Raw genomic sequence first — 13,107 nt, 5'->3', positions numbered from 1 at the left:
CTTGTTTATTTTCATATTGGATGATCTGTCCACTGGTGAAAGTGGGGTGTTAAAGTTCCCTACTACGAATGTGTTACTGTCGATTTCCCCTTTTATGGCTGTTAGTATTTGCCTTATGTATTGAGGTGCTCCTATGTTGGGTGCATAGTTACAATTGTTATATCTTCTTCTTTGATCGATCCCTTGATCATTATATAGTGTCCTTCTTTGTCTCTTCTTTTTCTTTCTTTTTTTTTTAACATCTTTATTGGGGTATAATTGCTTTACAATGGTGTGTTAGTTTCTGCTTTATAACAAAGTGAATCAGTTTGTCTCTTCTAATAGTCTTTATTTTAAAGTCTATTTTTTCTGATATGAGAATTGCTACTCCGCTTTCTTTTGGTTTCCATTTGCATGAAATATCTTTTTCCATCCCCTTACTTTCAGTCTGTATGTGTCTCTAGGTCTGAAGTGCGTCTCTTGTAGACAGAAAATATACGGGTCTTGTCTTTGTATCCATTCAGCCAATCTGTGTCTTTTGGTGGGAGCATTTAGTCCATTTACATTTAAGGTAATTATCAATATATATGTTCCTATTCCTATTTTCTTAATTGTTTTGGGTTCGTTATTGTAGGTCTTTTCCTCCTCTTGTGTTTCTTGCCTAGAGAAGTTCCTTTAGCAGTTGTTGTAAAGCTGGTTTGGTGGTGCTGAACTCTCTCAGCTTTTGCTTGTCTGTAAAGGTTTTAATTTCTCCACCAAATCTGAATGAGATCCTTGCTGGGTAGAGTAATCTTGGTTGCAGGTTTTTCTCCTTCATCACTTTAAATATGTCCTGCCAGTCCCTTCTGACTTGCAGAGTTTCTTCTGAAAGATCAGCTGTTAACCTTATGGGGATTCCCTTGTGTGTTATTTGTTGCTTTTCCCTTGCTGCTTTTAATATGTTTTCTTTGTATTTAATTTTTGAGAGTTTGATTAATATGTGTCTTGGCATATTTCTCCTTGGATTTATCCTGTATGGGACTCTCTGTGCTTCCTGGACTTGATTAACTCTTTCCTTTCCCATATTAGGGAAGTTTTCAACTATAATCTCTTCAAATATTTTCTCAGTCCCTTTCTTTTTCTCTTCTTCTGGAACCCCTATAATTCGAATGTTGGTGCGTTTAATGTTGTCCCAGAGGTCTCTGAGACTGTCTTCAGTTCTTTTCATTCTTTTTTCTTTATTCTGCTCTGCAGTAGTTTTTTCCACTATTTTATCTTCCAGGTCACTTATCCGTTCTTCTGCCTCAGTTATTCTGCTATTGATCCCATCTAGAGTATTTTTAATTTCATTTATTGTGTTGTTCATCGTTGTTTGTTTCATCTTTAGTTCTTCTAGGTCCTTGTTAAATGTTTCTTGCATTTTGTCCATTCTATTTCCAAGATTTTGGATCATCTTTACTATCATTATTCTGAGTTCTTTTCCAGGTAGACTGCCTATTTCCTCTTCATTTGTTAGGTCTGGTGGGTTTTTATCTTGCTCCTTCATCTGCTGTGTGTTTTTCTGTCTTCTCATTTTGCTTATCTTACTGTGTTTGTGGTCTCCTTTTTGCAGGCTGCAGATTCGTAGTTCCCGTTGTTTTTGGTGTCTGTCCCCAGTGGCTAAGGTTGGTTCAGTGGGTTGTGTAGGCTTCCTGGTGGAGGGGACTAGTGCCTGTGTTCTGGTGGATGAGGCTGGATCTTGTCTTTCTGGTGGGCAGGTCCACGTCTGGTGGTGTGTTTTGGGGTGTCTGTGGCCTTATTATGATTTTAGGCAGCCTGTCTGCTAATGGGCGGGGTTGTGTTCCTGTCTTGCTAGTTGTTTGGCATAGGATGTCCAGCAGTGTAGCTTGCTGGTCGTTGAGTGAAGCTGGGTGCTGGTGTTGAGATGGAGATCTCTGGAAGATTTTCGCCGTTTGTTATTATGTGGAGCTGGGAGGTCTCTTGTGGACCAGTTTCCTGAAGTTGGCTCTCCCACCTCAGAGGCACAGCACTGACTCCTGGCTGCAGCACCAAGAGCCTTTCATCCACACGGCTCAGAATAAAAGGGAGAAAAAGTAGAAGAAAAAATTAGTAGAAGTAGAAAGAAAGAAAGGAGGGAGGGAGGGAGGGCAGAAGGAAGGAAGGAAGGAAGGAAATAAAGAAAGAAAGAAGATAAAGTAAAATAAAATAAGATAAAATATAATAAAGTTATTAAAATAAAAAAACTTAAGAGAAAATAAAATAAAACAAACAAACAAAAAAAAACCGGACGGATAGAACCCTAGGACCAATGGTGGAAGCAAAGCTATACAGACAAAATCTCACACAGAAGCATACACATACACACTTACAAAAAGAGGAAAAGGGGAATAAATCATACATCTTGCTCTCAAAGTCCACCTCCTCAATTTGGGATGATTCGTTGTCTAAAGGAGGGAAGGAGGGAAAGAAGCAAAGAAAGAAAAAAGATAAAATAAAATAAAAATAGAGTTATTAAAATAAAAATTAATTATTAAGAAAAAAAATTTAAAAAACCAAAAAACGGACAGGTAGAACCCTAGGAAAAATGGTGGAAGCAAAGCTATACAGACAAACTCTCACACAGAAGCATACACATACACACTCACAAAAAGAGGAAAAGGGGAAAAAAATCATAAATCTTCCTCTCAAAGTCCACCTCCTCAATTTGGGATGATTCCTTGTCTATTCATGTATTCTACAGACATCAAGTTGATTGTGGAGATTTAATCCGCTGCTTCTGAGGCTGCTGGGAGAGATTTCCCTTTGTCTTCTATGTTCTCACAGCTCCCAGGGGCTCAGCTTTGGATTTGGCCCCGCCTCTGCGTGTAGGTCGCCGGAGGGCGTCTGTTCTTCGCTCAGACAGGACGGGGTTAAAGGAGCCGCGGATTCGGGGAGGGAGGGGCACGGAGTGCGGGGCGGGCCTGCGGCGGCAGAGGCCAGCGTGACGTTGCGCCAGCGTGACGTTGCACCAGCCTGAGGCGCGCCGTGCGTTCTTCCGGGGGAGTTGGCCCTGGTTCCCGGGACCCTGACAGTGGCGGGCTGCACAGGCTCCGCGGGAGGGGAGGTGTGGACAGTGGCCTGTGCTCGCACACAGGCTTCTTGGTGGCGGCAGCAGCAGCCTTAGCGTCTCATGCCCGTCTCTGGGGTCCGCCCGTTTGGCCGCGGCTCGCGCCCGTCTCTGGAGCTCCTTTAAGCAGCGCTCTTAATCCCTTCTCCTCGCGCACCAGGAAACAAAGAGGGAAGAAAAAGTCTCTTGCCTCTTCGGCAGCTCCAGACTTTTCCCCGGACTCCCTCCCGGCTAGCCGTGGTGCACCAACCCCCTGCAGGCTGTGTTCACGCCGCCAACCCCAGTCCTCTCCCGGTGCTCCGACCCGAAGCCCGAGCCTCAGCTCCCAGCCCCGCCCGCCCCGGCGGGTGAGCAGACAAGCCTCTCGGCCTGGTGAGTGCGGGTCGGCCCTGATCCTCTGTGCGGGAATCTCCCCGCTTTGCCCTCCGCACCTCTGTTGCTGTCTGTGCTCTCCTCCGCGGCTCCGAAGCTTCCCCCCTCTGCCACACGCAGTCTCCGCCCACGAAGGGGCTCCTAGTGTGTGGAAACCTTTCCTCCTTCACGGCTCCCTCCCACTGGTGCAGGTCCCGTCCCTATCCTTTTGTCTCTGTTTATTCTTTTTTCTTTTGCCCTACCCAGGTACGTGGGGGGTTTCTTGCCTTTTGGGAGGTCTGAGGTCTTCTGCCAGCATTCATTAGGTGTTCTGTAGGAGTTGTTCCACGTATAGATGTATTTCTGGTGTATCTGTGGGGAGGAAGGTGATCTCCGTGTCTTACTCTTCTGCCATCTTCCCGGAAGCCCAAGAGGTAAATATTTTTTATTGAAAATGCATTGTTTAATGACATAGATGAAGCTTTCCTTCTAATTATGTAACATACCCATGAATATTATTTACTTCTAGAATGAGAGTTCAGAACCAATTTTAATCCTATTATTGTTTTTTATGTATGCTGAGCACTTAAAACTATTTTTCACATAAATAAATGGATGGGAATGGAGCACTTTTTGGACTCCTTCCAAGGATATGCCAAATATTATGGTAATTTATCACAACTACTTTTTTTTTTTTTTTTCGATACGCAGGCCTCTCACTGTTGTGGCCTCTCCCATTGCGGAGCACAGGCTCTGGACGCGCAGACTCAGTGGCCATGGCTCATGGGCCCAGCCGCTCCGCGGCATGTGGGATCCTCCTGGACCAGGGCACAAACCCGTGTCCCTTGCATCGGCAGGTGGACTCTCAACCACTGCGCCACCAGGGAAACCCACAACTACTACTTTTAATGATTAAGAGACTTAAAGTAGATTTTTCTTCAATTTTGTTGAAAACAAAGAACTGGAAACTTAACTTACAATGTTATTTGTTACCCTGTCGTTAGGCTCTTATATGTTTTTAATTCCTGGGAACTATACAAAAATTCTTTATCAAGACATACCAAATAACTACTACTTCTTCCTTTAACTCTTTCACTCATGGGCACCTTGCTCAAACTGACATTCTCAGAAAGGTTGGGAAAATGGAAAAATAATTACTTCCGTAGCACTTTTGCCAGCATTATTATTATTTTTCATGAGTTACTTTTATGGTGTGCTTTATAAATATTTTTATCAAATCTTGGAGCTACATATTATTTATCATTGAATCATTCTGGTGAAATTTTAGATTTTATATATGTCAACTACCTCAGGGAACAAAGTACCGAAACTCCAAAATCATTAAGTAAACACTCCCATAGCCTCCACAAAGGTACATTCATTCCTAGGTCCCCTCACCTATGCTTCCTTGCACCAGTGATTGCATATTATTTCTACCCACTTGCTCTTTGATTTGGGAGGTTTGACATCAATCAACACAGTTTTATTTCCATATTCTTCAGATTGGGAAGATTTCTCATGGGATATTCATGACAGTACTATTTCACTAAATGAAAAAATTTGTAATTCATAGGTTTTCTTTATGGAAACTCATCTATAGTTTAGTACTTTCATTTTTTTGTATTTTTAATTCATTTGCTCAACAAATGTCTATTTAATCGCCTGGTATACAATGACTGTGGATATAGCAGTAAACAGATAGAAAAGGTAAGACAGAGTGCCTGCCCTTAGACAAGTTATACTATAGTGGGAGGTCAGATGTTAAAGAACTAATTGCAAAATTAATAATTCTGTACAACTCTGAGACCTTCTATAAGTAAAAGATAAGGTACTATGAGGGCAAACAAAAGGAGATTGATCTCTAATAAGGATCATGGAAAGCTTTCTTGACTAAATGATATTTGGTCTGAGTGTTGAAAGATTAGATGGTGTAAGTCATCTTGGCTAGTGACTGTTGAAGAGCATGCACAAAGGTTCTGAGATTGGTAGAAACATGTTTAAGGAATTTAAAACATATCTAGTGAGTCAGGGAGATGGAAAGAAAGAGACATGGAAATGATCCAAGTTGAGGTTGGAGAAGGAAGCAAAGGGCTGGTAGTACAAAGCCTTCCTTTCATAATTTTGGTCTTTATCTCAAGACTCAACAGCTATTGTAGAAGTGTAAGGAAAGAGATGAATAGTTAGATGTGCATTGAAAAAACATGACTCTGGGCAAGAAGGAAAGCCAGGACATCAGCTAGGATGTTCCTGCAGTGGTCCAATTGCTACGGTGGTAGCAATGGGTAGAGACAGAATGGATGCATTTAAGAGACAGTCAAGTGGTAAAGAGGTACAATATGTACAAGGGAAGTATTCCTCGAGTTCCAAGGAAGGCTTAATATCAGTGACTGAAGAAGTGTATTGTCTACCTGTCCCAATGCTTAGGAGAAGACTTAGAGGTGAATTTTTCCCTTTGTCTTCCATCATCTCCTGTCAATTCTGTGCTTGTTTTACTACTAGAAAGCTGGCTGAGTGAAGGGGTTTAGGTTTCCACTGAAAAAATAAAGTTGCCTGAGGGTACAGTCTAAGCTGTGTGCCTCACTGGGCTAGAACATGGGGCATAAAGAAGACTGGGTCTTGGCCTCTGCCTTTTTGACATTCTCATTGTCAAACCAGGGAGACCTGTCCAGAGCATCATGGTACAATACCAAGGCCATTAGGAGTTAGTGGGGAGACTTTGAGGGAGCCAGGATAATATTGTGGTGGTTAAGAGAGCAGGCTCTGGAGTCTGGGTTTGAATTTGGAAATACCTATTTACTAACTTCCTCCTCTAAATTGCCTTATCTAAGACATGGGACTAATAATAGTATATTATTCATAAAGTGGTTCTAACAGTAGTATAGCATGATATATTAAATCATCCATTGGCCAGGCACATAGTAACTGCTTAATAAATGCAATCAATTTATGTTATTATAGGGGAGGGGCCAATTAGCCATCTGCATAGAGTCAGGAAAGGTTACACTGTGATCCCTTACAACTTATTTAAAGAGTATATATAATTGACCTTTAATAAATGCTTGCTTAGGGAATGAGTATGTTTTATGACAATAAAATAATTTATTGAGCATTTATTCTATGTTAAGCCCCTTATAAAGGGCCTTATAAAGATATTTTATAGATATAGATATTTTATAGATAAAGAAAATAAAGATATTTTCTCATTTATTCTTATCTGATCCTAAGAAGAAAATACAATTCTTATCCACATTTCACAGATGGGAGTCCTGAGGTCTCAAAACATCAGTTATTTGCCCACGATTACAGAGTAAAAGCTGTATTTAAGCTGGGATTTAAGTTCAGTCCAGACCAATTCCAAGCTTCGCTTTTAACTTCTACAAGTTCTGCAAGCTTCTCTACCTAAAAGCGCTGCTGAATTAAAACTAGCTTTTACTTATTATGTACTTGCTCAGTTGATTGATACGAAAAATACATTAGTATACAGAATCAAAAAATATTCATAGTATTTTACCTGAACATCTTCATTTTATAAATAAACACTTATTGTAGGAAAATAAATAGGTATGGGAATAAAAAATAACTTCTTATTATAACTCATAATTACTATACACATTTTGCTGTGGATTTCTTCAGACGTTTTTCCCATTGCATTGATGTTTGAGTTGTATGTATGTAAACCCACATTTTTATAATAAAAATTGAATGAAGTTAAATCGCACATATTTTACCCTACTTTTTCATTAAGAATTATTGAAAACTCAGTAGTACTAAGCATGGTTGATGGCACATAGTAAAGATGCAGCAAATGTCAGCAGCCGTTGTCACCACTGTCATCAACATCATCTTGCCCTCCAGTAAGGCTGTAATAATTTGACATCCCAACAACAAATTATTCTTTTCACCACACCTCCAGCAAACTTGGCTTCTGACAATTCTTTTGTGTATGCCAATCTTGAAGAATGAAAATGGAATTAGGCTGTTGTTTTACTCTGCACATATTTTATTACTAATGAGATTAAACATTAGTCATTTTTATGTTTTGAATTTTCCTTCACTTGCTATTTTATTCGTTCTCTATTTTATTTTTTTAATTTTTAGTTTTTTTTCTTGAAGTATATTTGATTTAGACTGTTGTGTTGGTTTCTGGTGTACAGAAAGGTGATACAGTTATACATATATATGTATCTACACATATGTATATATAGTTTTTCAGATTCTTTTCCATTGTAGGTTATTATAAGGTATTGAATCTAGTTCCCTAAGCTGTACAGTAGGACCTTGTTGCTTATCTGTTTTATATGTAGTAGTGTGGATCTGTTAATACCAAGCTCAGTTTATGATGGAGGATGTTCTGCCTATGTTCTCTTCTAGGAGTTTTAAGGTGTCCTGTCTTATATTTAAGTCTTTAAGTCATTTTTCGTTTATTTTTGTGTATGTTGTGAGGGAGTGTTCTAACTTCATTGATTTACATGCAGCTGTCCAGCTTTCCCAACAACACTTGCTGAAGAGACTGTCTTTTCTCCATTGTATATTCTTGCTTCCTTTGTCGAAGATTAATTGACCATAGGTGTATGGGTTTATTTCTGGGCTATTCTGTTTCATTGATCCATATGTCTGTTTTGTGCTAATACCATGCTATTTTGATTATGTAGTTTTGTAGTATTGTCTGAAGTCTGGGAGTGTCATGCCTCTAGCTTTCTTCTTTTTCCTCAGGATTGCTTTAGCAATTCTGGGTCTTTTGTGGTTCCATATAAATTTTAGGATTATTTGTTCTAGTTCTGTGAAAAATATCATGGGTAATTTGATAGGGTGCATTGCATTAAATCTGTAGATTGCTTTGGGTAATATGGTCATTTTAACAATATTAATTCTTCCAATCCAAGAGCATGGGGTATCTTTCCATTTCTTTGAATCATCTTCAGTTTCCTTTATCAGTGTTTTATAGTTCTCAGTGTATAAGTCTTTCACCTCCTTGGTCAAGTTTATTCCTAGGTATTTTATTTTTTTTTGACATGATTTTAAAAGAGGTTTATTTTTTTTTGACATGATTTTAAAAGAGGTTTTTTTTTTTCTTCTGACAGTTCATTTCATTTCTGTGTTTCCTGTACCTGAATATGTTTCCTTCTTTAGGTTTTGGAAGTTTTCAGCCATAATTTCTTCAAATACTTTTTTGGTCCCCTTTTCTCTTTTTTATCCTCTGGGATCCCTGTTATGTGTAGATTGGCATGCTTTTTTTTTTTTAACATCTTTATTGGAGTATAATTGCTTTACATTGGTGTGTTAGTTTCTGCTTTATAGCAAAGTGAATCAGCTATACATATACCTATATCCCCATATCTCCTCCCTCTGCGTCTCGCTCCCACCCTCCCTATCCCAGCCCTCTAGGTGGTCACAAAGCACTGAGCTGATCTTCCTGTGGCACGCTTTATATTATCCCATAGGTCTCATGTTGCTTTCATTTTTTTCATTTTTCTTTCTGTCTGCTCTTCTGATTGAGTGATTTCCATTATTCTATCTTCCAGATCACTTCTCTCTTCTGCATTATTTAGTTTGCTATTTGTTGCATTTAGCTCAGTTTTCATCTTGGCAATTGAGTTGTCTAATTTTAATTGTCCTCTTTATAGTTTCTACTTCCTCATTACAGTGATCCACACTTCTATCCATAGTCTTTCTTAATTTCTTCAGGATTTTTATTACTTCCTTTTTGAACTTGGGGTCTAGTAAACTGGAGAGGTCTGTCTCATTGTTTGTTCTTTCAGGGGATTTCTCTTCTTTTAATTGGGAATGGTTTCTCCTTCATTTTACTTGTATTTCTCTGACTCTATTAATTTAGGAGAAGCAGTTATCTATTGTGGTCTTGAAGGGCTGTTTTTATTTGAGTCTAATATTTTTAGCGTCCTGTATGAGGCTAATATTTTTCGTGCTAGGGCTGTTTTCGGTATGGATGCCTGCCACATCTTTCCTCAGTGTGTGCTGGCCATTATCCCCTTGATAGAGGGTGTGATTGATGTTGTGGTGGCCAAAGCCTGCACTGGATGTTGGAGGGGTCTCCTCTTTGCTCCATGGTTGTCATAGCCCTGTCGGGGGCAGGGCCTGCTCCCCACTTATTGGAATAGAAGCCCTCAGATCTGGTTCTAAGCTGTGGCGCACTCTCGCTGGGAAAGGAGCCAGTGGGTATTCCCCCGCAGGAGCCGTCCACTGAGACGTGTGCTCTGTGATGTTGCCTGTCACCCTTGTGCATGCTTACAAAGTGCACTGTTGAAACTGCCCTCTGCCCCATCTCAGCAGAGGAAAAGCTGGCAATCAGGCTGCAAGTCCCTCAGGCGCTGCGCTCACAAATCTGCCAGTGGCGTAAATCTGTGGAAGTCACGCGCCCACCAGGAATCAGTTCAGATTTCAGCCCCACTTCTGTGTGTGGGCAACCTGCAGGTGTTTGGGTGCGCCCAGAGCTTGTAGAGTTGGGGCTGCACCCGAGCAGGCTGAGAATGAGGCTGCTGTGACAGGGCCATGCCCCTCCCTTTGCACTAGCGGTGACAATAGGGCTCCTATTTGCCCTCACACACCGCCAGCTGTGACCTGGACCACTCCTGAGGCCCTTGGGGCTGTCTCTGCATGGCCTAACTGAATCTTCTCCCTGGGTTTGTCTGCTGAAGCCCGAGTATCAGAACCCAGCTGCCACCGGCGAGCACTCCAGCAGGTATGCGCTTCAGGCTGGGCATGCAGTGAGGTGGCCAGGACCTTCTGTGCAGGTCTCTGTTTGTCCTGCCTTCTACAAGCTGGCTGCTGCACTCACCTCTGAGCCCCTGAAGCTTCCTATCTGTCCTTGCTGATCTCCCAGCCAGTGAAGGCGGTTCCCAGGGTGAGGGAACTTTTCACAGCTCCCTCCAGGGGTACAGGTCCCGTCCTGCTTCCTTTTCTCCCCCTTTCATCCTACCCAGTCATGTGGTGGTCTTTCTTGCAGCTGTGGCTGTATGAGACCTTCAGCCAGCACTCAGTGGGTGTTCTGTGAGAACTGCTCCACATGTGATAAAGTTTTGATGTATCTGTGGGAGGAGGTGAGCTCCACGTCCTTCTATTTCACCATCTTCATCTCCCAGTCTGCTTATTATTTTCTTATTGGTGAGTAAGGACTCTTTATGTTATGATTCTCATGTATTAAATGTATATTGCAGATATTTTCATCAGCTTGTGGTTTGATTTTCTATTTATATTTTAGTGTATTTTTTAAACAAGTAATTTAAAAATTAAGTAATTAAATTGGTTGGTCTTTTTATTGTGGTTTTTCTCTTTGGCATTTTACAAATAAATGTTTTATTCATATTTATGTAATATAAATATGGCATTTTTGACATATAAAAGCGGTATACATCTTTCAGAACTTGGGAACCATTGGTATAAGAAATAAAGTCACATGGGGTTTGGATCTGCATTTATGGTGTCACTGGGAAGAACTGAAAAGCTCTTTGCTTTGGGGAGAGTTTCAGTGGCTTGTGGATGTTTACCAAGTTTCTCGCTTGTCAAAGTCTGAAGATATGAGATTTTTTTTTTCTTTTTGTTTTCATCTCCTTTTCTTGAAACCAGAGTGTCTTGTTTTTCAGGTAATCCACTACAAAGTGCAATACATCAAAAGGGGCTCATCTTTATATTAAAGTTGGGACTTCTGAGGCAGAGGGATTAGTTACATTTTTGAAATTGTTAAATTAACACAATCAGAATAATAGTAATGGATCAAATATTTCTGCATCTTACATTATGTTGTTCATCATGAAGATGAAAATATTTTCACTTTTCAAAGATATACGTTTATGTATTATACAATATTAAGTAGATAAAAAATAGATACATCTTGCTGTAGACTTGAAAAAAATATTGACAAACTTGCAGATGAAATTCTGGCTTATTTTATGAACTCAGTTTTTAACAGTGGGCTTATTCTGGATTAAAAGGCCATGTAATGAATCACTTTTATTGTGAAATTCATCAATCAAAATAGAAATGCCCTTCTTCCCGTCAAAGAGATATACGCTTTTATGAACAATTTAATTCCACATTTAACTGAAAATCCTTCTTTTCTTCTAGTTTTTGTTTCTATCAATTTGACATCATACATGGCTACTGATGGCAGTGATCTTGTAAGTACCCTTTGGAATACTTCAGACTTGAAATATTAATTGTCAGTTTGATGAATGAGTAAAAAATTATGTCGATTTTAAGTTTGGCTAGCTATTTATTGTCCTCCATTTGGTTAGTCACAATGGAATTAAATGATCCTCTTGTTAGAGTCTGAGGGTTTCTTATGATCACCAAGCATTTGTTTAAGACTCCTAGCTATTTACTTTTTTTTTTTTTTTTTTTTGCGGTACGCGGGCCTCTCACTGCTGTGGCCTCTCCCATTGCGGAGCACAGGCTTCGTACGCACAGGCTCAGCGGCCATGGCTCATGGGCCCAGCTACTCCGCGGCACGTGGGATCTTCCCAGACTGGGGCACGAACCCGTGTCCCCTGCATTGGCAGGCGGATTCCCAACCACTGTGCCACCAGGGAAGCCCTCACTGTGGTTTGGTCAAGGACAAAAGCAAATGGATGTCACAGATCTGTAAAGATAGAGTCAGGGAGACTCAGGTTCAGAAAAGCCAAAGTTTATGAGAAGTTTTAAAAAGAAAAAAATGCATGGGATTATAAGCATATGTGTCGTGTGGAACAAAGATATGAAAAGAAAGAATTAGGACTGTTGGATCCTTGAGAAAGGTAATGGAGGGTTTAATTATTACACTGCTTTGCTTTTTCTGAAGAAAAAATGTAGTCTTCCAGCTGGAAGGAGTTTATCTTATGTTTAAGAGAATGGAAATTAAATAATAAGAGACCACCTAAGGACGTTAAATGAATAAGTTCGTTCATTCATTCATTGAGACATTCATTTAATGCTCACTGATTACCTCTCCTGAGTTTATCAAGTGTCAACCACTGTAATAGGTGGGAATTGGAGATTTAATTGTGACTTGAAACAAGTTAAAATCTCCACATCTTATAAAAAAAAGTATAGCCTTGGGTTTTGGAACAAAGATGGCAGATGTGATTACCAAAGGACTAACATATCGTTCTGTGGCCCCCAATCTATAGCTATTACTGCTGTAATAGGTAACCTGCTTCCCCTTGGTCCTGGGCACAAGTGGATTCTGTTCTTCTTGGTGGGAACTCTGGCTCTTTATGGGTCTTTCTCATTTCATGAGCCATTCTCCACTCCTAGACGCAATCAGCTCAGCTCTCCTTGTGTGTCTATTTACCTGTTATTTTTATCTCACAGCCATCAGCATCTGGGCAGTACTGCTTAATGTCTCTCTTAAGCATTTCTTCCAGCTGCTTTTCAGTGGTTACCCTACTTTATCTTTCCATTCAGAAAATTAGTTCAATTTTCTGCTGTCATTTGTTCTCTAAATAAAATGTAGCACAGGAGACCTATTTTTATGCTAGGTAGTTTCTGTAGGCGTGACACATTTGGCCTAATCGCATCCCGAATTACACCTCATTTCCACTAAACTAACATGTATTGAGCTACATGTGCTGAGCTCTCTGCTTGGTGCTGGGGTACGAAGAGGAGAAGCTGACCACCTGGTCGGGGCAGGGTGATGTGGTGAAGTGGTGCTAATAAAACTGTTCAAGAAAGTAGATTCTAAGCATCTGAAATCTCATTAT

At 40.3% G+C, this 13,107-nt stretch overlaps 1 protein-coding gene across 13 annotated transcripts in view; it reads left to right on the top strand.

Annotated features, from left to right (window-relative positions):
• IPCEF1 (interaction protein for cytohesin exchange factors 1) overlaps window positions 1–13,107 on the top strand; it is a 181,032-nt gene that overhangs the window by 77,300 nt on the left and 90,625 nt on the right. For 6 of the 13 annotated variants that reach the window (XR_012324920.1, XM_019951581.3, XM_033867863.2 and 3 more), the window contains 2 exons: window positions 10,377–10,534; window positions 11,495–11,547. Coding sequence is in view for 11 of the 13 variants with exons in the window: in XM_019951581.3 (XP_019807140.2) it covers window positions 10,387–10,534; window positions 11,495–11,547 (201 nt within the window). In the remaining 2 variants the exon portion in view is untranslated. Of the gene's footprint in view, window positions 1–3,068; window positions 3,437–9,829; window positions 10,113–10,376; window positions 10,535–11,494; window positions 11,548–13,107 lie in introns of those variants that run through there. The other 7 variants (XM_073789756.1, XM_073789754.1, XM_033867865.2 and 4 more) reach the window with 5 other exon arrangements.

This window comes from Tursiops truncatus, chromosome 12 (genome assembly GCF_011762595.2).
Source record: "Tursiops truncatus isolate mTurTru1 chromosome 12, mTurTru1.mat.Y, whole genome shotgun sequence".
Lineage (NCBI taxonomy): Eukaryota > Metazoa > Chordata > Mammalia > Artiodactyla > Delphinidae > Tursiops > Tursiops truncatus.
The sequence above is the reverse complement of the archived record's forward strand: the minus strand, read 5'-3'. Positions and strand labels throughout refer to the sequence as shown.